This window comes from Patella vulgata, chromosome 2 (assembly GCF_932274485.2).
Source record: "Patella vulgata chromosome 2, xgPatVulg1.2, whole genome shotgun sequence".
Taxonomy (NCBI): domain Eukaryota; kingdom Metazoa; phylum Mollusca; class Gastropoda; family Patellidae; genus Patella; species Patella vulgata.
The window spans coordinates 39,198,449-39,224,406 of NC_065880.2; the positions used below are offsets into that span (position 1 = coordinate 39,198,449).

The 25,958-nt window shown below is 34.6% G+C and overlaps 1 protein-coding gene across 4 annotated transcripts; it reads left to right on the forward strand.

Annotated features, from left to right (window-relative positions):
• LOC126809831 (histone acetyltransferase KAT6B) lies at nt 1-25,099 on the forward strand. Of its 4 annotated transcripts, none has more exons than XM_050534628.2 (19): nt 1-110; nt 761-1,644; nt 4,742-4,850; nt 7,949-8,061; nt 8,240-8,321; nt 8,653-8,800; nt 9,060-9,886; nt 10,643-10,749; nt 11,212-11,333; nt 13,264-13,336; nt 14,924-15,154; nt 15,658-15,751; nt 16,733-16,879; nt 17,202-17,286; nt 18,506-18,659; nt 19,896-20,000; nt 20,344-20,464; nt 21,071-21,336; nt 21,750-25,099. In XM_050534628.2, exons 2-19 carry the CDS (start codon nt 1,063-1,065, stop codon nt 24,228-24,230), a joined length of 5,847 nt encoding a protein of 1,948 aa, XP_050390585.1. In that variant the 5' UTR covers nt 1-110; nt 761-1,062; the 3' UTR covers nt 24,231-25,099. The 4 variants fall into 4 exon arrangements, with proteins under 4 accessions (XP_050390585.1, XP_050390586.1, XP_050390588.1 ...); XM_050534629.2 differs by having other exon boundaries at nt 21,071-21,327; XM_050534631.2 differs by having other exon boundaries at nt 18,506-18,647.
• Nucleotides 25,100-25,958: the final 859 nt, after the last annotated feature.

The following is a 25,958-nucleotide window of genomic DNA, read 5'->3' on the forward strand; positions in this document are numbered from 1 at the left end:
TTCTCCCTACCTTCAAGCGATTCTCAACGTCTGTCGGCCATATTGGATTTTGTTCTATTCGCAATGTCGGTTGGGCTTAAAATATGATCAATTTTTACGAAGAAAATATGGTAAGTTATATAGATGTTTGTCTACTACACGGAAGATTGAACGACGGAGAAAAATGTTGTAATATTTTGGAAGCACGACTACCTCATGGAAATTAATTATTTGGAAACGGATTTTGGGAGGTCCGCGATGAAAGCAAAAAATGGTGAAATTTGCAACGGTTTGAAATGTGATTCACCTGCATCAGTTAGCGTAAATTCTGACACGGTGAATTATTTTAATGTATAGAGAATTTAGATAAAAGCAAAGTACAACTGATATTTGTATGCTGTAAGGGAAACAGATTGACGGTCAAGTAGCGCCCGCTGATCGCAAAAGACTGGCCGCCATTTTGACTTCTCGCTCAAACAGCAAAACAAAAAGTCGCCATTTTCTGTGACTGGTTAAGAAAACGGATAGCTGTTTATTTGTAATTTTAAAAATTTAACTTAATATCTACCGATTTATACCTCCAATAGCCCACTGAATGTCGGAGTTATAGAAATATTTTGTAAAATGTAACTGCGGTCTTTGTTCATTTTGCTCCTTTGTTTGGTTTGCGCACCATTCGTCAAAACAGTAACCCAAATGCCCCATTAATTCGCCTGTTAAAATTCAAATAATAGTGTTATGATCCGTGATCACCTCATTAATGTACGAATCTTTTTTTCAGATTCTGGGTGTAGTTTAATCTGTTGAGAAACGTTATCAAAATGGATGACATGGAGACTCTCCTCGACCATATTTACATTCATACATGTAAAATTTTAAAATAAAATTGTGCATATTTACAATGTTACTTTATTAAGTGCATTTACAGATTGTTTATACATAGTGCTATTATAAAATATAACTGTCACATAGGAACTGTCAACCATTTGGGATTTTTTTTAAGACATGTGACTGTAATGAATTGAACCATAATTTCATGGTATTTGAGTGTTTACATTTTGGTGAAATCATTATCAAATTTCTATGACAATGGAAAGTAATAGTGAGACACAGTGGTTATTAGAAGCCATTCGAAAAATAAAGCAACAAAAGCAGAGGCCAAATATTGACAGAATATGCAATGCTGTAAAGCATGGTCATCAAATTACAAGAGATGACATTGAAAAACACTTGGAAATAGCAGTGGAAAATGGAGCTATTCTTAAGGTGCATAATAAAGGAATGGTGTCCTACAAAGATCCATGCCGAGTTGCACAGCTGAGTACAAGGTTATTAAAAATCGGTAAAAAAACGGATTTGTCAAAAATTATTGCAAGATCTGTTCGAGAACTTGGGGAAGTCCATGGTTCTACACTGAGAGCAATCGCAAAGTATGTGCAGACGAGCTATAACATAGAATTACAAGGAGAAACTGAACTTACTGCTCAATTACAAACTTCATTGAAGAAAGCAATAGGTAATGGTCTTTTAATCAAAGAAGGCAGACATGTTAAACTTGGCAATGGAACATTCAGTGAAACGGACTCTAATAATAGCAGTTTACAGGCCAGTTTTGAAGAAGATCTGGAAAATGTAGAATTGATATTACCATTTGAAAGAAATAAAGTAAGTATAATCTAGCTATTACATGTATGTGGATTAAAAAAGAAATATGATTAAAACAAACATTTTGAAGAATAAATTTTTCTTGCTTCTAGATATAAGCTTATAGCCTACATGTATTATACTGTTTCAAATAATTGTATGTTCATATTTATATAATAAGCTGTCATGTTAAAGTATGTTCATTATTTCTTGCACAATATCTAAATTGTAAGCAATTTTAAGAATTACTAAGCAATCTGTTTAGATTTTTTGTTTGATTTAATATTTTGGACTGGTGCCAAGTTTAGTCACATGGTTTTGTTTACAAACATTGGAAGGAATTATTTCATAGCTAAGTTAGAGAAAAGTGTTTTTGAGCATGAATAGGGCAAGAATGGCTTTCTAGAATTAGTAAAGACCATTTCTAAATCGATAAAATCAAATTTTATTACAGTACGGGTACATATTTCCTTATTCCTGTGCATTTTTCCTCATTTTGGTGCCTTTTTCAGATGAATACAAATATTGGTAGCCTACAATAAGCATGTCCTAGAAAATGTCAATCACAAATGAGTACAATGTCAATACCCCATGTCATCACTTTTACGGAATCTTTTCGTATTTAATTTAAATGTCTTTGCCATTATTTTGATTAACTTTCATATTGCAAAACTGGCCAACATTAGCTTTTTTGTATACAACAATTTTCATCAAATACTAATAGGCTTTATTACGGTTTAAAGATACATTCCCGGGTACTAACTGGGTGATTTTGCTTTAAATCCTTCTCAAAACATTGCAATTGCCAGGGAATACCCTGGCTGTAAAAAAAATCGATCAAAAGAGGTCATGTTTGTGTCACATGACTTACCTCTCTCTAGGAGAAGAATTCATTGCATACACAAGATGATGTTGTCTTTAATCGCCGACTATTTATTACAAATATCGAAGCCCAATTAAATTCTCGGATTATCCACTGCCCACGTCTTTTTCCGTGATCTTTATCAACATGTATATCAAGCGCTCAATCTCCGCATGCAACCTTTGACGTCACGCGTGCAGACACTCCTAATCGTCAGGCTGTCGATTAGGCAAACCCTTACATTTTTGTCCTGTATGCGCTCCAAGAGTGTTTTTCAGGGAATCCAGTATTTTTCTATACCAAAATTGCCATACTTTTAGTTGAAATAACCACCCAATAAATACCTTTCTGGGAACCTACATGTATCTTTAAATGTTACATTTATTTTGTTATAATATTTATGTCTAGATATCCAATATAAACAAAACTAGGCTAGGCCAAATCAGTGTAAATGTCTATTTTCTTTTGTAATGAATCGACAGGTATATATTTAAGTATCCTGACTTACTGATCAAATTCTAATGTCACTGCCTCATTTACAATTTGTTAGCTGTATGAAAGCTTTTGCCATATTCTAAGCTTATTTTTTAAGTTTGGAAAACAAAACAAACTTTATCTTAGACTCTGACCTTAATTTAAAACAGTTGTATTAAAAAACAGTAATATGTTTTTTTTTTGCATTTCAAAATCTGACAAGCCTTAAAATACCAAACCAGATGCATTGTAATACACATGTATGTCAGACTATAAAATAACTGATCAGATCAAATTACTTACATCTTCATTTATATTCTGGTAATTTAACAATCAGTTTTGTGTTTTAGTATTTAATTTTTTGTTTTAAAGACTAAGATCAGCATTATCAGGCTTCCTAAGAAAATAAATGTAATTAATTTTTATAATGGGATTTATATTCCAAATAATCTTAGATTAGACTCATCTGATTATTGAAAATTAGAACACTCACCTATGTACATGTATTCGGTATTTTTCATGTACATGTGTACTTGTCTTTTATATACATGTAGGTGTTTTTCAACTCCAGAGCTTCTTGAAAACCACTAAAAACTTTGTACAACTTGTAAAATTAAAGTTAAAAGTATCAGCTCAGTGCTGATGGACTCAAATTTCATGTATGCAATTAAATTTGAGCATTACAAATGCAATTTGAACACAAATGGTGTACATGTAGGCTATTGGTTTTGTGTGCACTACAGTCTCATTTTAATAATTAGTAGTGTGAATGTGGCTCGGTATTTAATAGTATCCAAATCTCGTCAAATGAGAAATTATAATTTTTACTAGCCTGGGAGCAATTGTAAAGGGACAAAACTTCAACTTGCAATTATTTAATGTAAAAGATAACATTTTATTGCAGTACATGTAAATCTTTTATACTGGCATTCATTACATGTGTATTTCAGTATTTTAAAATTGATATAAACATGTTGATGAAATGAATTTGAATTAAACTGCAAATTACCTTATACTGACTGTAAACTTAATGATTTGAGTAAGTTTTAAACACAAACTTGTGATTGATTACATGTAAGTCTACTACAGTCTCTTTATATTTGACTCTCATTCTGGCATGTTGGCTCTTTAATCATTGTATTATGAAAAAAAAAACCCAACAAATCAATTTCTCTTCTTTTGTTTTTAAAATGGAATAACAAATTTTAGAATTTGAAGGCAAATAATCTTGAAATTTAAAGAGATACATGTACCAAACCATTTTGCTTTCGGTAATGTAGTTCAAGGTGTGAGGGAATGATAAATACAATAAAATGACAGACTATTGCCCGCAGAGAATAATTGAAATGGATGAAGTCACATGAAACAGAGATTGCCAACCGTGTCTAAATTGGTGCACAGCATGTGTCTATTGTAGTGTGATTATGTGGATGATGTTAGGCGATCAATTACCAGCTAACATTGATCAGAAGTTTAAGATGGCTTGTTAAGTGATTCATACACACCCAACAACTGTCTTACTTCTGTAGTCTTCAAGTGTATTTATTGATTGGTCACACAATATTATTTGTGTTATGATACATGTGATGATCAGGTTTCGCTTATTGATTGTAGTTGAATCCCATGTGTACCTGATCATTGGAAACTAAACACGACCAGATCAAATTCCCATCAGCCCTATGATATAAATATAAAGTTTAATTGTCTTCCCAACACATGCATAGGTTTTATTTTAATTAACATCCAACATTATTTTATTGGTTTGGATATTATTTATTTCAGAAAAGAGCCAAACCTCTACCTTTGTGCAGTTTTTGTCTGGGAACTGCACAGGCAAATAGAAATGATGAACATGAAGATTTAGTATCTTGTGCTGACTGTGGCAGTAGTGGTAAGAGTAATATTTCACAATTAATTTACTATGTTCTCTGTTTTATCTATGCAACATTTCCTTGTTTAGTAAGTTATGCACATATACAACCACAAGATGAAATTAAAATGGCCTTTACCATAGATAAAGATATTATTTGTTATAGTGAAGGTCTATATGTTTATTTAGTGGAGAGTGTTGTGAATGTAGAAGGAGGTTAATCAAACTGTAATGAGTGACACCAGATATTTGTTGACAGTTATAGCTCACTACAGCTCATGCTAGTTTTCATGCCAAAATTCTTAAAGCAGATCTTTTGAAAAATTGTTGACAAGCTAAAACTGGTTGTAAACACTTCTGTTTTTTTTTTAAAAAAAAAATTTCTGTTAAAAATATTGGCACTGTGTTAATGTTAGCAATGACACAATCATTTCTCAGTAAATACAATTCTTTTTGACGAATCCTGGGAAATTTTCGATTTTTAAAAAAGAAAAACAACCAGATGTATACTAGAATTGTACTCACTGTCAAATAATGTCTTTTACTTACATAAAGATACCATACATGATGGGTATTTACATACATACATGTACAGTACATGATGGGGTATTTCACATACACATGTATGATGGGAGGGTATTTTACATACATGTATTTTGTGTATACATGTACATTTGTATGCATGTTTTGTTTACAAGCAAAATTATTTCTATTTTCACAAAAAAGTACCAATAACGGAAAAGACATGGAATGAGCTTACCCAATGTGTGATATAATTTCAGCATAATTAGCCATCCAATAGAGATGAATAAAACCTTGTATTATCAGTTTATAAAAAATGAAATGAAATGAAATGAAATGTGGTTTAACGTCCTACTGTTCTGCTCCTATACTGGGCTAATGAAGATGGGCATACGCCTTACAGTGTGCTATGAGGGAAATTTTGCCCGGGCAGCGGCACTATTGCCTACTCTTATATCGAATTCCAACTGCCAAGGGATCTTTTACGTGCATTCCAATGTTTACACAGAACGTCCGAAAGACTAGACAGCTGTCCTTGTCAGGCCCTCCGTCCTTCATCACTGACAAGGGGAAACCACTTCTGAAAATCGGGATGAACTTTCTCGGCCAATGCAAATACATGTACCAATAAACTACATGTACATGTATAATCAAATATTGTTTCTGCCAAACTTTTCAGAACAATTTTTTTTTTCTGTTAATGCTTTGTTAGGGAGTTAATCATTATCCTGTCACTATTAAATCAAAGATGGGGGGGAAGTTTGACCCAGAGAACCAGGAAATAAGGTTATCAAAGCACTATGTGAATATTATGCCTGTCTATACAGTGTGAATGAGTGCAGTCAAAAGTACACTCTTTTCCATTTTAAATTAATGATAATCACAACGGAAAAGAATGCTGCTTGTATCGGGGATAGTCAAAACAAAGAGTATTTTGTTAAAATTACTGTTATGGTTTCCAATGGTATTCAAACATTTATTTAGAAAACTGGAGTCAAATTAATGATAACTGAAAGAAAGACATTCAGAATTTTTGTTTGTTAGATTTTTGTTATTTTTCAGTGTCCAACTTGGCTATTGCATATACTTCATGAGTTATAAATCTATAGAATACAGTGAAAATTTCATCAAAAATTCATAATTACTTTAATTTTATACGCCTACATTGAAATGTGGTCGTATATTGTCGTCGCCCCTGTCCGTCTGTCGGTCTGTCCGTCGATCCGGCATCCACAATTGCGTATGGATGCTCTAGAGGCTAAAGTAAATATCCGATTGACTTTAAATTTATACACAGTGTTTACGGTCATGAGACAAAGAAGCCTATTGATTTTCAGCAATTTCCGATAATTACTGCCAGAGTTATGGCCCTTGATCACTTCAAAAAATCTTGTGGACACTCTAGAGGCCAAAGTTAATATCCGATTGGTGTTAAATTTATACACAGTGTTTAAGGTCACGAGACGAAGAAACCTATTGATTTTCAGCTATTTCCAATAATTACTGCTAGAGTTATGTCCCTTGATCACTTCAAAATATCTTGTGGATGCTCTAGAGGCTAAAGTTAATATCCGATTGACTTTAAATTTATACACAGTGTTTAAGGTAATGAGACGAAGAAGCCGATTGATTTTCAGCAATTTCCGATAATTACTGCCAGAGTTATGGCCCTTGATCATTTCAAAAAATCTTGTGGAAAATAGAGGCTAAAATTAATATCCGATTGACTTTAAATTTATATGCAGTGTTTGACGTCATGCAGTGTTTGACGTCATGAGACGAAGAATCCTATTGATTTTCAAGGATTTCAGATAATTACTGCCAGAATTATGGTCTTGATCACTTCAAACAATCTTGTGGGCACTCTAGAGTCTTAAAGTTAATATCTGATTGACTTTAAATTTATACACAGTGTTTAAGGTCATGAGACGAAGAATCCTATTGATTTTCAGCGATTATGGCCCTTGATCATTTTGAAAAATCTTGTGGTGCTCTAAAGGCTAAAGTTATCATCTGATTGACATCAGATTGATACACAGAGTTTAAGGTCTTGAGACGAACAAGTACCTATATCGATTTTCAATGAATTTTGATAAACTTGAACAGCTAAATCCATGACATTAAATTTTCGTATACTAAACGTTACCATGGGACAGAACTTTATAAAAACCAAACAAATTCTAATGATTTTCTGATTTTAGTGTATTATAAATGTTTCATTACCGAAAATAGTAAAGATATGTGACAACTCTTGTTGACTGCCCAGATGATTTAGCTGCTGTGATCGTATGCTTCGTTGTCTGGTAACCTATCTTTGTTGTTACCGTTATTGGTATGTTTCTATGAAGATACCTGGTATAACTATAACTGGCGACAAATATACACAAATAATTGTCACTTGCTTAGTCCTTACATGTATGTAAATGTATCTGAAGGTTAATTAAGATTAAAAACATAGCATCTGTTTTTTTTGATTAAGGGGATCTCTCACTTATGTCAACCAATTATGTTTATACTCTAAATAAAAAAAATGAATACAATATTGAAATGGTTACCATGCATGAATACATTTAATTTATTTTTTTAAAACTTTTCAGGCCATCCTTCTTGTCTAAAATTCTCTCCTGAAGTTACAGCTATTGTTAGAAAATTACGATGGCAGTGTATTGAGTGTAAAAAATGCTCTTTATGTGGAAATTCCGGAGTTGAGGTAGGTTGTATTGATAGCTTTTATAGTTGTTATAAGATCTGTTACTTGTATGATTTACAAGTTGCATACATTATGGATGGTGTTTGCTTTTGTATATCAGAGAATCCAATATTGACACTAGCATTATAAAAATGATTACCTAATTTGATTAATAAATATTTAATGAATTTATTTTCAGACTAACATGCTGTTCTGTGATGAATGTGATCGTGGTTACCATATGGTCTGTTGTGATCCACCTCTCTCTAAACCACCCAAGGGTAAGATAACATGTACAAATAAGATACTTACATTGTTAAACTACATGTAGTTACAGGCATAAATTTTAAAAACTTGCATATTTCTCATATTCTCTTGGATTCAGTTTGTAAAAAAATCTTCAAATCCAAAGATGTTTTGATAAATATTAGATTTTTATTAGAATAATTAAAACTGATTTACGAAATATTTGCATATTGTTGTGTATATTTTGTCATCATTTTCCAGGATTCAGATACATGTATTATTGTCTGAATGAATCCTAGCACAGGAGATTTTTTGTAGCACCCGTAATTGGGAAACAATTGAAACCTTGTGCTTCTTTTTCAATAGGAAAATGGTCATGTAATTTGTGTGATCCAGATCGAGGGAATAAAACTGGTCGTCATTTTTTAGAAATGGCAATGAAATACACAGCCAAATGTCGTGCAATGGCCAATGATCAAAATAGTTCTAACTCTACCAAAAGCACACATAGCAAGTAAGTGTTATATATTTATATCATCAACGATATGTTTTAAATATAGCAGTAATTTTTTTACCATTTTTATAATAATTAAGTTATATTTTAATGATCATTAAATGATATTGTTTTTGTACATAAATAAACATAAATACTCATTGCACCATGTGAGTAATCTTCAAAATTCATTAACTTGATTGACATTGTTTTTGATAACCACACTAATATAAATTATACTACATGTATACTGGTATATAAACTTATGTCTCTTTTTCAGAAGTACAACTCCCAAAGGTGCAAAGGGAAGACCAGTCAGTACACCAGTTAGAATAGGAGGTACTCCTGGTAAAGTTGGAGGAACACCAGGTCGTGTTGGAAGACCTCCAAAAAATAAAAATAAAGAAATCAAAGTTGTGGTAAATGGACATAAAAGTTCTAAAAGTGATTCTGAATCGGATGAAGATACTGTACCATTCCACCCTCTGGAGGTGGACAGTGATAATGGTAGACCCAAAGGACTAGTAGATGGTCTATCTCGATTCTTCACTCCAACAAATAAACGCAAATCTCGCGTGTCACTCAGTGCCTTTGACACGTTTCCTGTGGTTGTGAAAAATGGGAAAAAACAGAAACCTAGCAAATCTCAACAGGCAGCCAGTAAGCTGTTGAAAAAGTCAAAACTGCTTCAAGTTCACAAACGAAGGAAGAGTTGCGGTGATTCACCAGGTACCAGCCAGTTAAAGGGTCTTTTTGATGGCCTTTCTCACCTTTTTACTGCGCAAGGGGAGAGGAAACGTAATTACTATGCGCAGTACTCTCCCCCGCGACAAACAAAACATAGTCTCTTTGTATCTACCAGTACCCCGGTAGTGGATAGTCCCTGTAGCAGTAATCTTGATGTCAATGATGTTTATAACTTTGATTGTTTAGAGAGCCCTGAACCATTACCAGTTTTCAGGGGGGTAGGGAGGGGCAGGGGATCTCACAAAAAGGACACTACTGACAGTTTTCCACTGTTTCCACCAATTGAGAAGCGTAAAGAGCAGCATGATCATAAGTTGATGGACTGGCCCACCAAGGGTCGAGGCAGGGGAACACCTAAGGGTAAGATATGAGGTTCAATCATGGATATGGGTACAGTAGCTAGCAGAACATCTGCTGTTAATCGACTAGAAATGTGTTGGTCTTAGACCACTTCCTTCTTTTTACTGACAGTGCTTATGTTGCTCCGCATCTCAGAAAATCATAAACTGCCACAAACCCTAATAATAATATAAAAACCAATTAGACTTTCTAAATTAAAACAAAATCATGCATGTTCCCTTGTTTATTAATTAAGCATTGTTATTTTGTTTCATTAATGTTTTAATGGTGTTACCTTTTGTTTTTTTCTGTATTGTGTGGCATTTTAATTTTTTTGGTGTTACGGGTAATATAAGCACACATGAACTCTTCAGATTTTATGTAAAGCATGTGAAATTTTGGTGAAGGGATTTTAATTGGCTGATGTGTAAATGTATTTTCACTTGATGTAAATTGCATGTCGTTTGGTTAACATTAATTTTGTTTTTGATGTTGTGTGTACTGTTTCTATGTCATTTAAAATCTTGTCAATTTATTTTAAATTTCATTTTTATTTGACTTATTATTTCCTTTTTAATTAAATATAATTTGATATTGATGTGTACATATTTATATATTTAGTTTTGAGTTTGTTTATTATGAATAGATATATGGCTTTTTGTGAGAAATGTGATATGATTTATTTTTGTAAAAGAAATTTGATTTTTGATGGCTTGCAACATATAGATTGTAGTTTTTTGATAGCATAGCTAATGATAATTTTGTTTTATTTCATAGTTGAATCAGAAATAGATCCTAGTGGTTTCTTTTCGCCTGGTGTCACAGAAACAGACATTGAAATGTTTAATAAAGCTCGTGAATTGGCACAAGAATCTTTAACTCAGGTATGGTTGACAGATATCTGGTAGTATTAAACCTATTGAGTTAAATGTGATCGCTGTATATGGATCAGCTTTTAATGAGGATCTAATGGTAGACTGTCTTCAGTGTCAGTAGTAATGAGAAATGGCTGTCATTATCAAGAGTATATCCACATAAAGTCAAAACATTTAATTAACTTCCTCTGAAATTAGGGGATGTTTAATTTTACCTATAAAAATGACCTATCAAGTAAGATAGTATTTGATTATCGTTTGTCGAACTATGATAGAATGATGAAGGTTTATGATATTGTTGTATTACTTACAAAATATCCACACATACAATGCATTCCTTGATTTGTTATTTAATTTCATTTAAACCATCATATTATTTTGAACTTGTAATAGATTCATCACCAAAATTAATCGTTATTACTATTTGGCTTCGTTTTAAAATTTAAACCTTATGTTTTCTGCTTTTTTCAGGCAGCCTCTACATCTGATGGCCCCCCACCAGAACCTCAGACTCGTTTCCCACCCTGTATAGAATTTGGTAAATATGACATACAAACGTGGTATTCATCTCCATATCCTCAAGAATATGCAGGGTAAGATTTTCTTTTAAAGGTGTCAAGTATACTATTCAAAAAAAGTAGGGGATATTTGATTTTGGGGGCATAATACTGAAATATGCAAATGACTACGAAAAAAGTCACAATAGAACCGAACAGAAGAAACATTTCCAGTTACATGTGACGCCCAAACGCACCAATAGCTACCGCATGGAATGCAGGTGATGCTTGGGATCATCATGGGGGTCCAACCCAAGATTTGCACGACTCTGACTTTGAATGTTAGTCATTGTGGCATTGAATTCCAGGGTGAAAACATCAGTTTAATTGTTTTAGTGACCAGAAAACAAATTTTGATATGCGTCGGCTTACCCAAAATGAAAGGTTACGTGCCCTTGGCATGCTACAGATCGGCACAACACAGGCGGTTGTGGCGCGGACGATGAATGTTTCTCAGTCTGTCATAAGCAGGCTATGGCCCAGATACCGTGATACACAATCTGTACAGGACAGACCACGCTCAGGTCAACCAAGGGCGACAACTCAAGCCCAGGATCGATTTATCCGTACCTTGGCCTTGAGAAATCGTGTCATCACAAATCAGATCAGCGCTCGTCTTCAAACAGACACTGGTGTGAGAGTGAGTGGCCAGACAATTCGGAATCGACTGCATAGGGGTCACCTTCGCGCCCGACGTCCTCGCGTGATCCCTTGTTTGAGAGATCATCACATTCAGGCAAGACGTCGTTGGTGTAGGGATCGTCAACACTGGGATAATCGACGCTGGAGCAATGTGATGTTTTCAGATGAGTCAAGGTTCACTGTTGATTTTTTGGACAGACGTAGGAGGGTGTGGCGTCGTCGAAACGAGCGCTTCCAAGACGTTAACGTCATCAGACATGATCGATTTGGGGGTGGTTCTGTTATGGTGTGGGGAGGCATCACTGTTGCTGGAAGAACGGCTTTACATGTTGTTGCAGGGCGTGTTACAGGCCAGTACTACCGGGACAACATCTTGGCAGTCCATGTTGTGCCATTCGCACGACGTCATGGCCGCCGTTTCATCTTCAAGGATGACAACGCAAGATGTCACAGGGCCAGGATCGCTACAGGTTACCTCCAACAACAGAACATCACCACATTACCTTGGCCAGCACTGAGTCCCGACCTCTCCCCCATCGAGCATGTCTGGGACATGCTTGGACAGAGGTTACGTCAAAGTCAACAACGTCCTGCCAATGTCCAAGAACTTGCTGCTGCGTTGCAACAGGAATGGGACAATCTGGACCAAAATGACCTTAGACGTCTCATTAGGAGTATACCACGTCGGATCAATGCTTGTTTGGCAAACAGAGGAGGATTTACCCGTTACTGACTTGGTTGTGATGCTGTGGTAACTTTGCTGTTTGACCCCGGGTATCATTTTACCCTTATAATGGTCAGTCTGTGCCTTACTTAGTCTAACGATCATTTGGAATAAATCGATGAATGTGAACTTCATTTCATTTTGTCATTTGTTTCTTCGTCAGTTTCATTAGGTGACTTTAATAACACTTAAAAATCAAATATCCCCTACTTTTTTTGAATAGTATATTATGAAAAAATTGCTTTCAAATATAAGAGTATTTCTTAATACCCTTTGTGAGTAAAAAGATTGGGTACCTAGTACATAGGAAATATAAAGTTCGCTACAAACCGGTCCACTGAGGAATTTTCCTTGGCCAATAAAATCACTGCGGAATCAAAATAAATGACATGATTGCAGAAAAACTGTAACACTTCACATTGTGTGTATGTGTGTTTAAATTTGATATACCATCTCCATGACAACACACAAACATCTGCGAATTATAGGCTATATAATATTCATAAACTGTTGCTTAGGTTTAACCCTCAATGTCTTTTGCATTGATGTTATTGGGATCTACAGTGAGATTTATAAAAAAAAAAATGTATTTAATTATAGGTTACCAAAGCTTTATATCTGTGAATATTGTTTAAAGTTTATGAAAAGTACCCGCTTACTCAAAAGACACATGGTGAGTATAATTTTTTTTATACGTCCACATTCATAATTTGGATGTATTATGCCGTCGCCCCTGTGTGTGTGTGTATGAGTGTACATGTGTGTGTGTCTCTGTGGGTTGCCTACAGGGCGCAATTCTTATTCGATTTTCTTCAAACTTTGTTTACTTATTCCTTATACCCTAAGGATGATCACTATTGTTTTTGGTGCATACCCGACCCCCAGGGGCAGAGCCACACCCATTTTTTGTATTTGTTTGTTTGTCGTCTACAGACCGCATTTCTTAACGTATCATATTGAAACTTTGCAAACTTATTCTTTGTACCCTAAGGAACATCCCTATCGTTTGGGGTGCATGCCTAACCCCAAGGGGCATAGCCACGCCCATTTTCTTTTTGTGTCTGTATGTCACTTACAGCCTGCAATGCTTAATCGATTGTCTTGAAAACTTTTTTATACTTATTCCTTATACCCTAAGGCTGACCTCAATTATTTTTGGTGCCTGCCAGACCCCATGGGACAGAGCCACGCCCAATGCTTGTGTGCCTTTTGTGTCGTCTACAGGCCGCAATTCTTAACAGATCCTTTTGAAACTTTGCATACCAATTCCTTATACCCTAAGGATGCCCCCTGTAATTTTTGGGTTTTTGCCCAACCCCCAGGGGCAGAGCCACACCCATTTTTTCTTTGTGTCTCTGTGAGTTGCCTACAGGCCACGATTCTTAATGGATTGTCTTTGAACTTCGGTTATGTATTCCTTATATCCTTAGGACGACAACTGCATGTCCCGACCCCCAGGGGCAGAGTCATGCCCAATTTTTGTGTTTATCGTTTATGGGCCAGAATTCTGAATGGATCAACTTTGTACTTGGTATTCCTTATAGCCTAAGGGCGTCAACTATTGATTTTGGTGAATGCCCCGACCCCCAGGGGCAGAGCCACGCCCAATTTTTGCCTTTAGCGCCCAAAGGCCACAATTCTGAATGGATTATCTTGGAACTTGGTATACTTATTTATTATACCCTAAGGACGGCAACTATTGATGTTGTCATTTCAATAACAGGGGGGTACCTATTTAAATTGTTTCCATATCCAACCTCCACGGGCAGAGTCACACCCATTTTTGTATATTGTCTACAGGCTGCAATTCTGAATGGACCATCTCGGAACTTTGCATATTTATTCCTGATACCGTAAAGACAGCAACTATTTATTTTGATGCTTACCCTGACCTCCTGGGGCAGTGTCAGACCCACTTTTTTGTTAATATTTTGTCTGTAAATTTGGCAAAACAACCCCAACGCCTATATTGCAGCTTTAGCGATGCTTTCATTTTGATCTTTGTGGAGGAAAAGGTTTTGTAATATAAATACGGAAATACATCTGAGGTGGATTTTTTTTTTTTAAAAAAAAGCTAATATTGATGGAAAATGAATATTATGCTGACATAACATTTTTTTTATCATTAAATGATATTGGTGAAAAGAAAATTTAATTTCCATAAAATGATATTACACAATCTGCATTAAAATTGAAAAAGTGTCATATATCACTCAGACCTAGTGTATAGAATAATTCATGAAACTATTTCTATTTTCAGTCGAAATGTCAATTAAATCACCCACCAGCCAATGAGATTTACCGTAATGGAGATTTATCAGTGTTTGAGGTGGATGGTAATGTCAGTAAAATATATTGTCAGAACTTATGCCTACTGGCCAAACTGTTTCTAGATCATAAAACACTGTATTATGATGTTGAACCATTCCTATTTTATGTACTTACACAGAATGATAGTGAAGGCTGTCATTTAGTTGGTTATTTCTCTAAGGTAAGATATACTTTTTTTGGTCATCTAAACTTTGTTAATTTATTACTTTGAAAATCACAAAAAGTTGAAAGAATCAATGTTGAGAATGAAACAATTCTACTGAATCAACTGATCGTTTCACGGTTACTGAGTTTTATTTAAATGAGATTTACCATTTTTTAAAGACATACTAACGCAGAGGTAAAGGTTTATCTTTTAGCAGAATGTTAATTATTATACATCAAAAATACAGCCCTAGCTCTTTAATAAATGGAGGGAGACAAGTAGACACTTGACATATAAAACTTTGGTTGATATATCGTGTGAACTTGGCCCTGTGAAGCATATAAATATGGGGTTAAAATGCATTAAAAATTGACATCATTTGCCAAAATTATGACTCTCCCAGATTTCACAGAGGAAGCTATCCAATCATTGTGACATGTCAGTGACTTATTTCTACATCATTTTGAGTGTTATAATTTTGGAATCCGACTAATGAGGATATAATGATTTTAATTTAGGAGAAACATTGTCAACAAAAATATAATGTATCATGTATATTATCAATGCCTCAACATCAAAGAAAAGGTTTTGGTAGATTCCTGATAGAATTTAGTAAGTAATGCTTTTATACACATGATTTTAACTCGAAATATAGGAGTAAATCCCAAAGATCTTGGTTCTTTTCGAAATTGGCATGTATGGGGTCTTAACTTTATGGATTATGGCCCCTGATTGTACGAAAAATCACGTTTTTAGCTTGTAGGTGCTCTATACGTCACAATTTTTATCTGATTTTGATGAAACTTAACATGTATGTTTATATCCCAAAGATTTCAGTTCCTTTCGATAATTCGCGCATATTGGACCATAACTTCCTGAATTATGACCCCTGATTTTATGAAAAATCTTGTTTTTAGATTGTGGACCCTCTAAAAGTCATAATTTTTATCTGATTTAAATAAACTGTTTAAATATATCACCGTTATACACTAATGATGGTTGAGTTCAAATCTTGTGAAAATCGGACAGAAACTGCTTGACAAAACAGCTGCTACTTGTATGCAAATAGTGTAAAAGTATGTAATACCAAGGTTGTGGACACTCTAGAAGTCACAGTTTTTATCCGATCTTAATGAAACTTAAAATATATGTTTATATCCAAAAGATCTCGGTTCCTTTCGATATTCATGCATATCGGACTGTAACTTTATTATGATCCCTGATTGCACAAAAAATCCTGTTTTTGTTTAGCTTGTTCTCTGTCCAGCTCTTGCAAAATACGGGAATATCTTGCCTGGCAACCACTGGTTTTAGAATGCCAAATAAAACCCCCACAACTGCTTGTAATTGTTGAGTTGTCTGCCCATTATGAAAACTTTCTGATCTGATTCTGAATGTAAATGCAATGATTTAGAAATACAGTGTCTATAAAGACGTTGGCTTCATATTTTTGAGTAAATTATCTAACATTTGTATTAAGCTGCAAGTTGTAATATAGATTATAAAGGCAACTTAAATGATGTAATATAGATTATAAAGGTAATTTAAATGATGCTGTTAATTTAATTTAATGATATTATAAATTGTTTTTAGGTTATTTATTATCACGTATAGAAGATCAACCAGGGTCACCGGAGAAACCTTTATCTGATTTAGGTAAAGTGTCTTATTTAGCATATTGGAAGAGTATTATTATGGAATATCTATCTAAATGTGATGAAAGCAAGTTAACTATTAATGGTAAGTAAACATTATAATGATATATAATAACTATTTGGTATTTAATACCAATAACATAAACACACTGAAGTATGCGGTACAAACTTACCTACCGGTATATACATTGTAATAGAGAAATCAAAGTAAAAATATATTGAAAAAAAAAACCCCACCAAGAATTACTCAGAGAATGCAGATTATTTACTATCTATACATGTCATGCAGTCAGTCTAAACAGTAGTTCTAATTATATATTAATTATTTTATATTATATTATATTTAGATTGATTGATATTATTATTTTGATTGATATTATATCTTGATTATTTAATTTATTTTATAGCAATAAGTCGGACAACAGGGATGTGTCCGTCAGATATATCTATAACATTACAGAATCTTAATTTAATGGCTAAAAAAGATGGAAAGTAAGTTTAATCTATATAACTACAACCCTATTTATCATACTGTGGATGATTATTTCTCTTTGTAAAAAAGAATAAACATTTCAGTATAATAAAACAGTATATAAACTGTCCAACAGAACAATTATGTGTTAATTTATCAAATGTTTATCTAAAATCCGTGACCAATTTTCGGGGAAGTTGTTTTGAACTTTTGAAGGTGGTTTCTATATGACAAAAACCTGTTGAGGCGATTAAGCTAGAGGGCCAAATTCAAAATGGCGGCCAGATTTCGCGGGGAAAATATAAAATTATTTAATATAGGCTTCTGAGGTGTCTATTTGTATGTTTTAAGGGCCTCTGAAATGAAATATCATAGTCAAAAATCCATCAGGCCACTAGTTTTGCCAATATGGCTGAACAATCCAAGATGGCCGCCATTTTAGATTTGGAATATTGTGATTGGAATCTACAGTGAAACATTTCTTTCGACAAAACAAGGATTTTTCTTTCTCTTCTGAAGAACGTAATCATGAATGTGCCAGGAAATATTGATAGATTCAAAGAATCACAGAAACATACCAGTGATGTATCACACGATAACAGGAATTTTGTATTTAGACCTGTATTTTGACATTTTAAATACTCGCCATCTCTCTCTCTCTCTCTCTCTCTCTCTCTCTCTTTTCAAGTTTTGAAAATATGAATGTGTCAGAACATTATTTGCATATTTGAAAAGAGCCATAAACATGCTTTCAGTGATATGTAACATATCTGGAATTTCGTATTAAGACCCGTATGTTTACTCAAAATACCCCACCCATGTCATTTAATAAAGTTTCTTACCACCCAACGTTTTTCAAGGTATGCAAATATGAATGTGCCAAAAAGTTATTTACATATTTGGAAAGGGCAATAAATGAACTTTTCAGTTATATTTAACATGATATTTGAAATTCGTATGAAGACCCGTATTTTAACATTGAATTTGGCATTTTGATTTTGTTATTAGCGGTATTCAGACTTTGTACATTGTACTTTTGCATATAATCAATCGACAAGACATTTTAGCAGAGCATTTAATATTGGCAGCGATACCCTTTCATAGACCTGTGACTTGGAAAGAAGGTTTTTTTTTTCCCCCACCCCCGGTTCCACGGCCCCTGATAGCCAAATATAAAATTATGGCAGCATTTTGAAAATATTGTTGAATTTTTTTAACATATTGTTTATGTCTTTGTAGGCTTGTTATTGCTAAAAATGATAAATTAATCAGTGAATATATGGAGAAATTAAAGACACAGAAACGACTTGAGATTGACCCAAAATGTCTGCGATGGACACCACTCATCTCCACACAACAACTGCAAGAGGAAGAGGAAAAGGTTGAAAATGAGGTTATTTAGCATGGCTGCTTTAGTTTTTTGCATTTTTACTTTTTTAGAATTGACATGTCATTCATTCATTTCAAGCATATTTTCTGTATGCATTATAAGTATTTTTTTTTTTAAATACCTGATGTCTCACTCTGTGTAACCTATATTCCCACACATCTGTCATTGGAATCACTTCATCTTCATTCATTCTAGAAGATTTTTTTTATTGTGGCACATCATGCTTTTTGCTTGATACATTTAATAGTGGTTGTCATCATGTTAGCGCTAGATTTATATATATTTATGGGTCTAAAGATAAGAGGATGGTGTTTTAGAATTTTATTTCCTAGATTGGTAAATGGCTAGATTTAGGGGTTTAGGGGTAGAAATTAAACAGTAAAAAGAATCATGAAAATGTTTTTAAACATGTTAATGGAAATGAAATGAAATGGGGTTTAACCTTTAATGTCTTAAAGTTCTGCTTCGACTGGGCTAATGAACACAGGCATACGTCATACAGTGTGTTATTAGGGAAATTTTGCCTGGAAAGCGGTGCTACGGCCAAGGGTTCTGCCAATGTGCATGCCAATGTGTACACAGAACCTTGGTTTTTCGTCTAATCCAAACTGACGAGGGGGAACCATGTCAGAAAGTCCTTTAGAACAAAAAGTTAATGAAGTGAAGAAGTGGTTTTCAAGCCATATCTATTCTGTTTTGTGTAATCAGGACTAAATATCTGCGTGACGAATGCAAAAAAAAAAGGACAATTCATTTTCAGTTGACAAAAATTCAAATATCCTTGGAAATTTCCCAAGCAGTGCCCTATCTTGTCTGGATAGCAATCTTGATACCTTGATTTCAAATCTTAATATTCTTTAAATATAATCTGTCTTTTAACTGAATTCTCTAAACAATCTATTGATCGTCATACATCTAATAAGATTTTGTTAACATTTATGTTTTCATTTAATTAGTCTGTGTATGCATGGTTATGTATCGTCATTTTCAAATCCAGAGTAAAATTGACGTTTATCATTGTGTCCCAAATATACTTCTTTGTGTGGATGATTTTGCTGAATTCATCTCTCCTGCTATTGAATGTAATCCCGAAGTGACATTGTTTGTGTCGAATGTACGTTAAACCCCATTTCTATCTCTTTGCTATTGGATGATTCTCTTTACTGTTGGCATGGTGGTGTACTAAAGGTGTATCACTTATTATGATATCTTAAAATAAATGTTTATTTTGTTCTTTAGCTGAAAAAGATGACAGAAGAAATAGATGGTATGACAGAAGATAGAAAAGATGGTATTACAGTTGCTAGTCCACAGAAAGTAGAAACTCCTCCTGTAAAGAAAAAGGTAGATTGACATCATTATTGATGGTATCAGTTCATGTGTTTACAATTTAATAACGTTTCATAGTCCTCTAATGTTTTGTTGTCTTTTTAAATAAATATTCTCCCAGTTTTATTCTCCACTCAGACTACCCACTCTAGTCTTGTAGTCTATGTAAGGCTTTACAGATGTGAAATGCACTAAGTAAATATTCTAGATCTACTGCCAAGCAGAACTTCAGATTTGAATTCAGTTGGATTGCATCAATAATCCCTAGAGTTATTGCCCTTGACTAAATGAATAGCCAACACCTCACCGATCAATCTTGGATTTGTTTTAATTATTGTATATGGGTTTTTTTTTATAGCCTGGTAGAAAACCTGGAAGAAAAAGACTGAACAGTACATTAAATACTTCTCAATCTTCAGAACCTGAAGCAAAGAGACCTCGTAGAACAGAAGATATAAGGAATAACCAATTCTATACAGGTACAGATATCTGCAATTACAGATATAAAATCAAATATAAAGAATATTTTACTTGAAATTTTATACCATCAGTCATCCATTGGGCCAAACCAATTTAGTTTTTTGGGGGACCTGATAATAGATAGCCACTTGAATCTCATGAACAATGTTTTGTTTCAAATTTCAAAACTTAATATTTTGGAACTGAAAGTTTTGTCCTCTCCCTGTTATTGATGAAGTATCCTATTTCCGATAAGTACTGTGAGAGTTATGGTCCTTGATCAATTTGAACAATCTTGTGTATGCTCTAGGAGCTAAATTTATCATCCAACCAAGTTTGGAATTTATGCAAAATGTTTAAGTTGGTGTGACGAAAAATTCCTAATGATTTTGAAACAACTAATAAAGTTACCATTTAATTTCTGGTACATGTGTTAGACAATAAATAATAGCAAGGTGAACTAGAGCAGACTTGAATTCTTTCTGTTAATTACTCTGTGGATTTTTACTTGATCAGGTTTTAGTGTCTTTAAGTGCCCCCTTTTACTTACAATATGCGACAACCTTTGTCAACTGCTCAAATGTTTTTTAAATTGAAAATAATTTATTTTTATGTTTTCATTACAGATAAACCTGTTACTAATGGTGTACATAAGTCTCCACCTAAACAGCTTGCTAAGAATAAAGCCAATAAAGTTGTCAAGGTCCCCGGTAGGAGAGGTCGACCTCCTAATAAAGATAAACTTCTACAATTGATGCACAAAGTTGAAGAGATATCAGAAGATGCTACACCACCAGCCAAAAAGAAGATGGGGTGGCCTAAAGGTTTAAAAAGAGGGCCACCACAGATCAGAGAGAAGAAACGAATAGGGCGTCCTCGAAAGGTGAGTCAGGTAAGCTTACATGATGTAGTGATACTATACTCAGACAGACTTCAATATAAGGCTGATGTTGACGTCCACAGACAACATGTACAATAGTTTTATAGCGTGACAATATACAGAGACTGCACTATAACCCTGTTGTTAGTCATTTAGACCTATACTGAAACACACCATCTTAAAGTGAGGTCTATATCTAAAAGTACCATATTGTTAAAGGAGCTAAGTCGCTAATATTTGGGACCTAGAAATTGACACAAATGGGTCGCAACACATACAATATGTAATATGAATGTATATAAATTGATTTACATTCAATCGTTTCTGTTTTTACTGTAATTTCTAATCAGTTAGGTTCGGCGAAATACGCCTGGCAACATATCTTATAAGTATGTGTTTAAGGATTAATTTGTTTTATTTTTCAGTGGAGAAAAAAACTGGCTAACGTGAAGAATACCAACAATAATCATAGTCAACAAAATGGTAAAATAAAAGAAAATGATAGAGATGTGGACAGTTCCGCAGCTGAGGAGAGTGAGAAAGAAAGTGAAAAAGAAAGTGAGATTGAGAACTCGAGTCAAAATGGTGATGAGGAAAATACTCAGTCAGAGACCACGGAAATTGCTGCTGAAAATGATGTGGATGATATGGAAACACAAAATGAGATGAGCATAACCCATGAACTAGATGATGGCGATACAGCTTGTGATGGGGATGATGAAAAACAATCTGATGATGAAGATAGTGACTCATCATCCTCTTCTTCGTCATCTTCATCATCATCCTCATCAGATGAAGAAGAAGAAGAGGAGGAAGAGGTTTATGAAGGAGTTGATCCAGACATCTCTGCAACATTAGATGAAGATACAAAAATATCGGATTCTGTTTGTAAATCTATTGAAACACCTATGGAAGAAGATGAAGAAATAAAAGATGTGATAGAACCACGTCATAATTATAAATCTGACATAGAACCACCTAAAATCAGTCACATTGATAGTCCGCATAGTATCGAACAAGTGAGAGAACCTATTTTAAGTGTCTCTTCCGGTGTACCTGAACCTAGTCCTGTTATCGAAGTTCCTGATTCTCCTGAAGAAAATAGCGAAGAACAGCCTGCTCCTTTAACACCTCAAGTGCCCACACCCGATTCAGTTCCTGCGCCTCTATCCCCTCCAGCACCTCTCTCGCCTTCTGCTCCTCTTTCACCACCAGCCCCACCCTCAGCGCCTTCACCAGAATCTAATAAAGCAGATGATGACGACAATGATGATGATGATGATGATGATATAGAGGAAGAAGAACAACCAGTAAATAGTCCCGCTTTAACATCCGCAAGTGAACCAGCTGTCTTGACGCCAGCTGCTCCAACTCCGTCAGCTCTAACTCCAGCTGAAGAATCGGTCGTGCATCATTCTCCCACTAAAACATCCCAAGATGCAAACTTAAGTAATGATGGGAGTTTTCATAATATGGGTAGTAATTCTACAACTCAAGAGAGTTTACCACCATCAAATAATTATGAACAGACATTTTCTAATGAAATTCAACAAAATATGGAACAAATGGATGAGAGTAGGACAAATAATTTAGCTGCAGAGCAAATGGCAACTCAGTCTGAGGCTATGGGTATGAACAATGTTGAGGCTTCGGCTGCACAATTACCTCAGCAAGCGCAACAGCATCAACAACAACCACCACCACCACCCCCACAACAGCAACAACAACCAAACATGACACCAACACGTACTCCAAGTTGTCCCCCTCCGTATAGTAACAATGTTAAAGCTGTGTTTTCACCTCAACCACCTACTCCTATAAACAATATGCCAAGTTCTAATGCGGGTATGACTAGTAATTATAATTCAGTGGAAATTGATGTTACACAGTTAGGTTTGGAATCTCCTACCTCTATAAGTAGTAGTGAAATGGCTAATAACTCTGTCGGTAGTGTAGAAAATGCTCCTGCCATGTCAATGAGCTATTCAGACTGTGCTCACATGCAACAAATACAGCACATGCAACAGTACTGCAATAATGCACCACGGGGTACACGTTTTATGGACACTGTGAATCCAATGGGGCAAGTGCCTATGCCAGTTAGTAGTACTTCCAACACTCACTTCCAACATATGCCAACCGTTTCCAATCCACAGAATTACGGATCTCCTGCCAATCATCGTTATAGTCCATCAATCTTGCCGCCCCCTCAAAGTACGCAAAGACTGATGCATAGTAATAATACACCCTGTGCAATGATTGGACGTCAGCAATCTCAAACCCCAACCTATACAACTAATATTGGTGGTAGTTTGGCCAAACTTCAACAAATGACAAATCATATAGACAATATCATGCCTGAAAATACCATGACACCACCTCCAAATCTAACCCCACCTCCTGTCAACATGACTCCACCACCAGGCATGATTCGTATGACAACACCACCCATTCCTAATCTCCAGCCAAACTTATCAGCATCATCGCTTATGGCACAACAGTGCAGTAAATATAACCGCCGTCAATCATCTTCTTCATCGTCAGTGCGTAAGAGTCCGAGTGTGACACCAAATGTGACTGTTAATCCGAATATGACATTTACACCTAATGTGACAATACAGCCAGGTTCTGGTATGTTACCTCGTTACAATAATATGTTTAATAGTTATCAGATGCAGAACCCTATGATTAATCCTGGTTATATAACCGCTAATCATGGCTTCCTTAATCAACTTAATCAGCAACAATTACCCATGCAGATGCAAATGATGAATATGAATATGAATATGCACATGCAGCCACAACGTTTTCAACAACAAATCCAACAGATGCAACATGGGCAACCCAATAATCCTATGTACGGTTATGGCTACGGTCTACCTATGAACGGAGTGATGCGTCGATAGAATTGTATGTTCGTGAATAGAAACTCATATCTTATAGTGCCCAAAAACTTGTGTTATATGAGTTGATCGTGTTCTTAAGGGTATCGCGTCACTCGTACTATATCTCCTGTGCTCAACTCGACTATATCAGTGTTTATGTGTTGAAGAATCTTTTTATTGTGCTGATATTAATTGTTTTGAGAGAGTATGAAATACAGACTATTAAAGTGTATATATAGATATATATATATAGATGATGATACCAGTACTGTTATGGTAATTTGTTATTTTGTGGTCATGTACTCAACCTTGTAAGAAAGCAGATCTTAATTATATTCATGATCATTTGTAAATATTGTTTTCATTTATATAAATATTCATTATCACCTTGGACAGAGGTTTTGTCCCTAACTTAAGCAGATCTTCATTTCTATATTGTATGTAATATTTTTTTTTCCTTTAAATCTTGGATGCCAAGGACCACAATTATCTCATTGAAGGGCGGAGTAAAAGTTATACTCCTGTTATATTATGCTGTGATTGTTGTGTTAGTATAACACTAGGAATTGTCAGGGGTGACAGTCACCTACCAGACTCCCTGTCAGTATTAATATTTTGCATTGTGTACATGATTTATTCTATGTGGACATCACGCAGCAAAATCCGTCAGATGTCTCAGGATAGCAAAAAACAAAATAAAAAATCGAAAATGATTATCCAATGAATTATATTGTTGTACAGTTTCTATTTCATCCTTCCAAATAGACATTTTATCAGATTACTATTATATCTGATATATATTATTTTTGTCTAGATTGTAAAGAAATTGTTTAAATATGTACATTGTGCAGTTTGAAAAAAATAAATTATTATAATTCAATAAGTTAAAAGCATTGTTAAGAAGTCTTTTGTTTATTCCATTGTGGAAGTATTATTCAGTTATAGGTCCATTAAATTTGACCTCTTCATGTCATATTTTTTTTTATACCCCCACATTTTCATGTGGGCGTATATTGTCTTCGCCTCTGTCCCGACATCCGTCTGTTCACAATTTGTTTGTGGACACTCTACAGGTCACAATTCTTATTCGATTTTCACGAAACTTGGAACATAGCTTTTATCTCCAAAAGACCTTGGTTCCTATGGATATTGGCTTGGATCAGATCGAAACGTTATGGATTATGGCCCCTGATTGTACGAAAAAATCACGTTTTTAGCTTATGGACACTCTAAGTCACAGTTTTCATCTGATTTTGATGAAACTTGAAATGCATGTTTATAACCCAAAGATCTTGGATCTTTTCGATATTTGCGCATACGAATCGTAACTTTCTGAATTATGGCCCCTGATTGTACGAAAAATCACGTTTTTAGCTTGTGGTCCCTCTAGAGGTCACAATTATTATCAGATTAAAAAAAATCGTTAGAAAATATCACTGTTACACCGTAATGTCGGTTATGTTAATTTCGTGAAAATCAAACCAAAACTGCCGGACAAAATAGCCAGCCCTCGTACGCAAATAGTGTAAAAAATATGGTATATCAAAGTTGTGGACCATCTAGAAGTCACAATTTTGATCCGATTTGGATGAAACTGGAAATAATGTTTATAAACCAAAGATCTTGGTTCCTTTCGATATTCGTTCATACCAGATTGTAACTTCCTGAATTATGGCCTTTGGTTGTACGAAAAATCACGTTTTTAGCTTGTGGTCCCGTTGGAGGTCACAATTTTTATCTGATTTTAAA

Bases quoted from the DNA above. Each gene is read 5' to 3' on its own strand.
- LOC126809831 (XM_050534628.2), top strand. From the start codon at position 1,063: ATGACAATGGAAAGTAATAGTGAGACACAGTGGTTATTAGAAGCCATT. The intron at 15,155-15,657 runs GTAAGATATACT...ATTTTAATTTAG, and splicing joins TAGTTGGTTATTTCTCTAAG to GAGAAACATTGTCAACAAAA. The intron at 16,880-17,201 runs GTAAGTAAACAT...TTTATTTTATAG, and splicing joins AAGCAAGTTAACTATTAATG to CAATAAGTCGGACAACAGGG.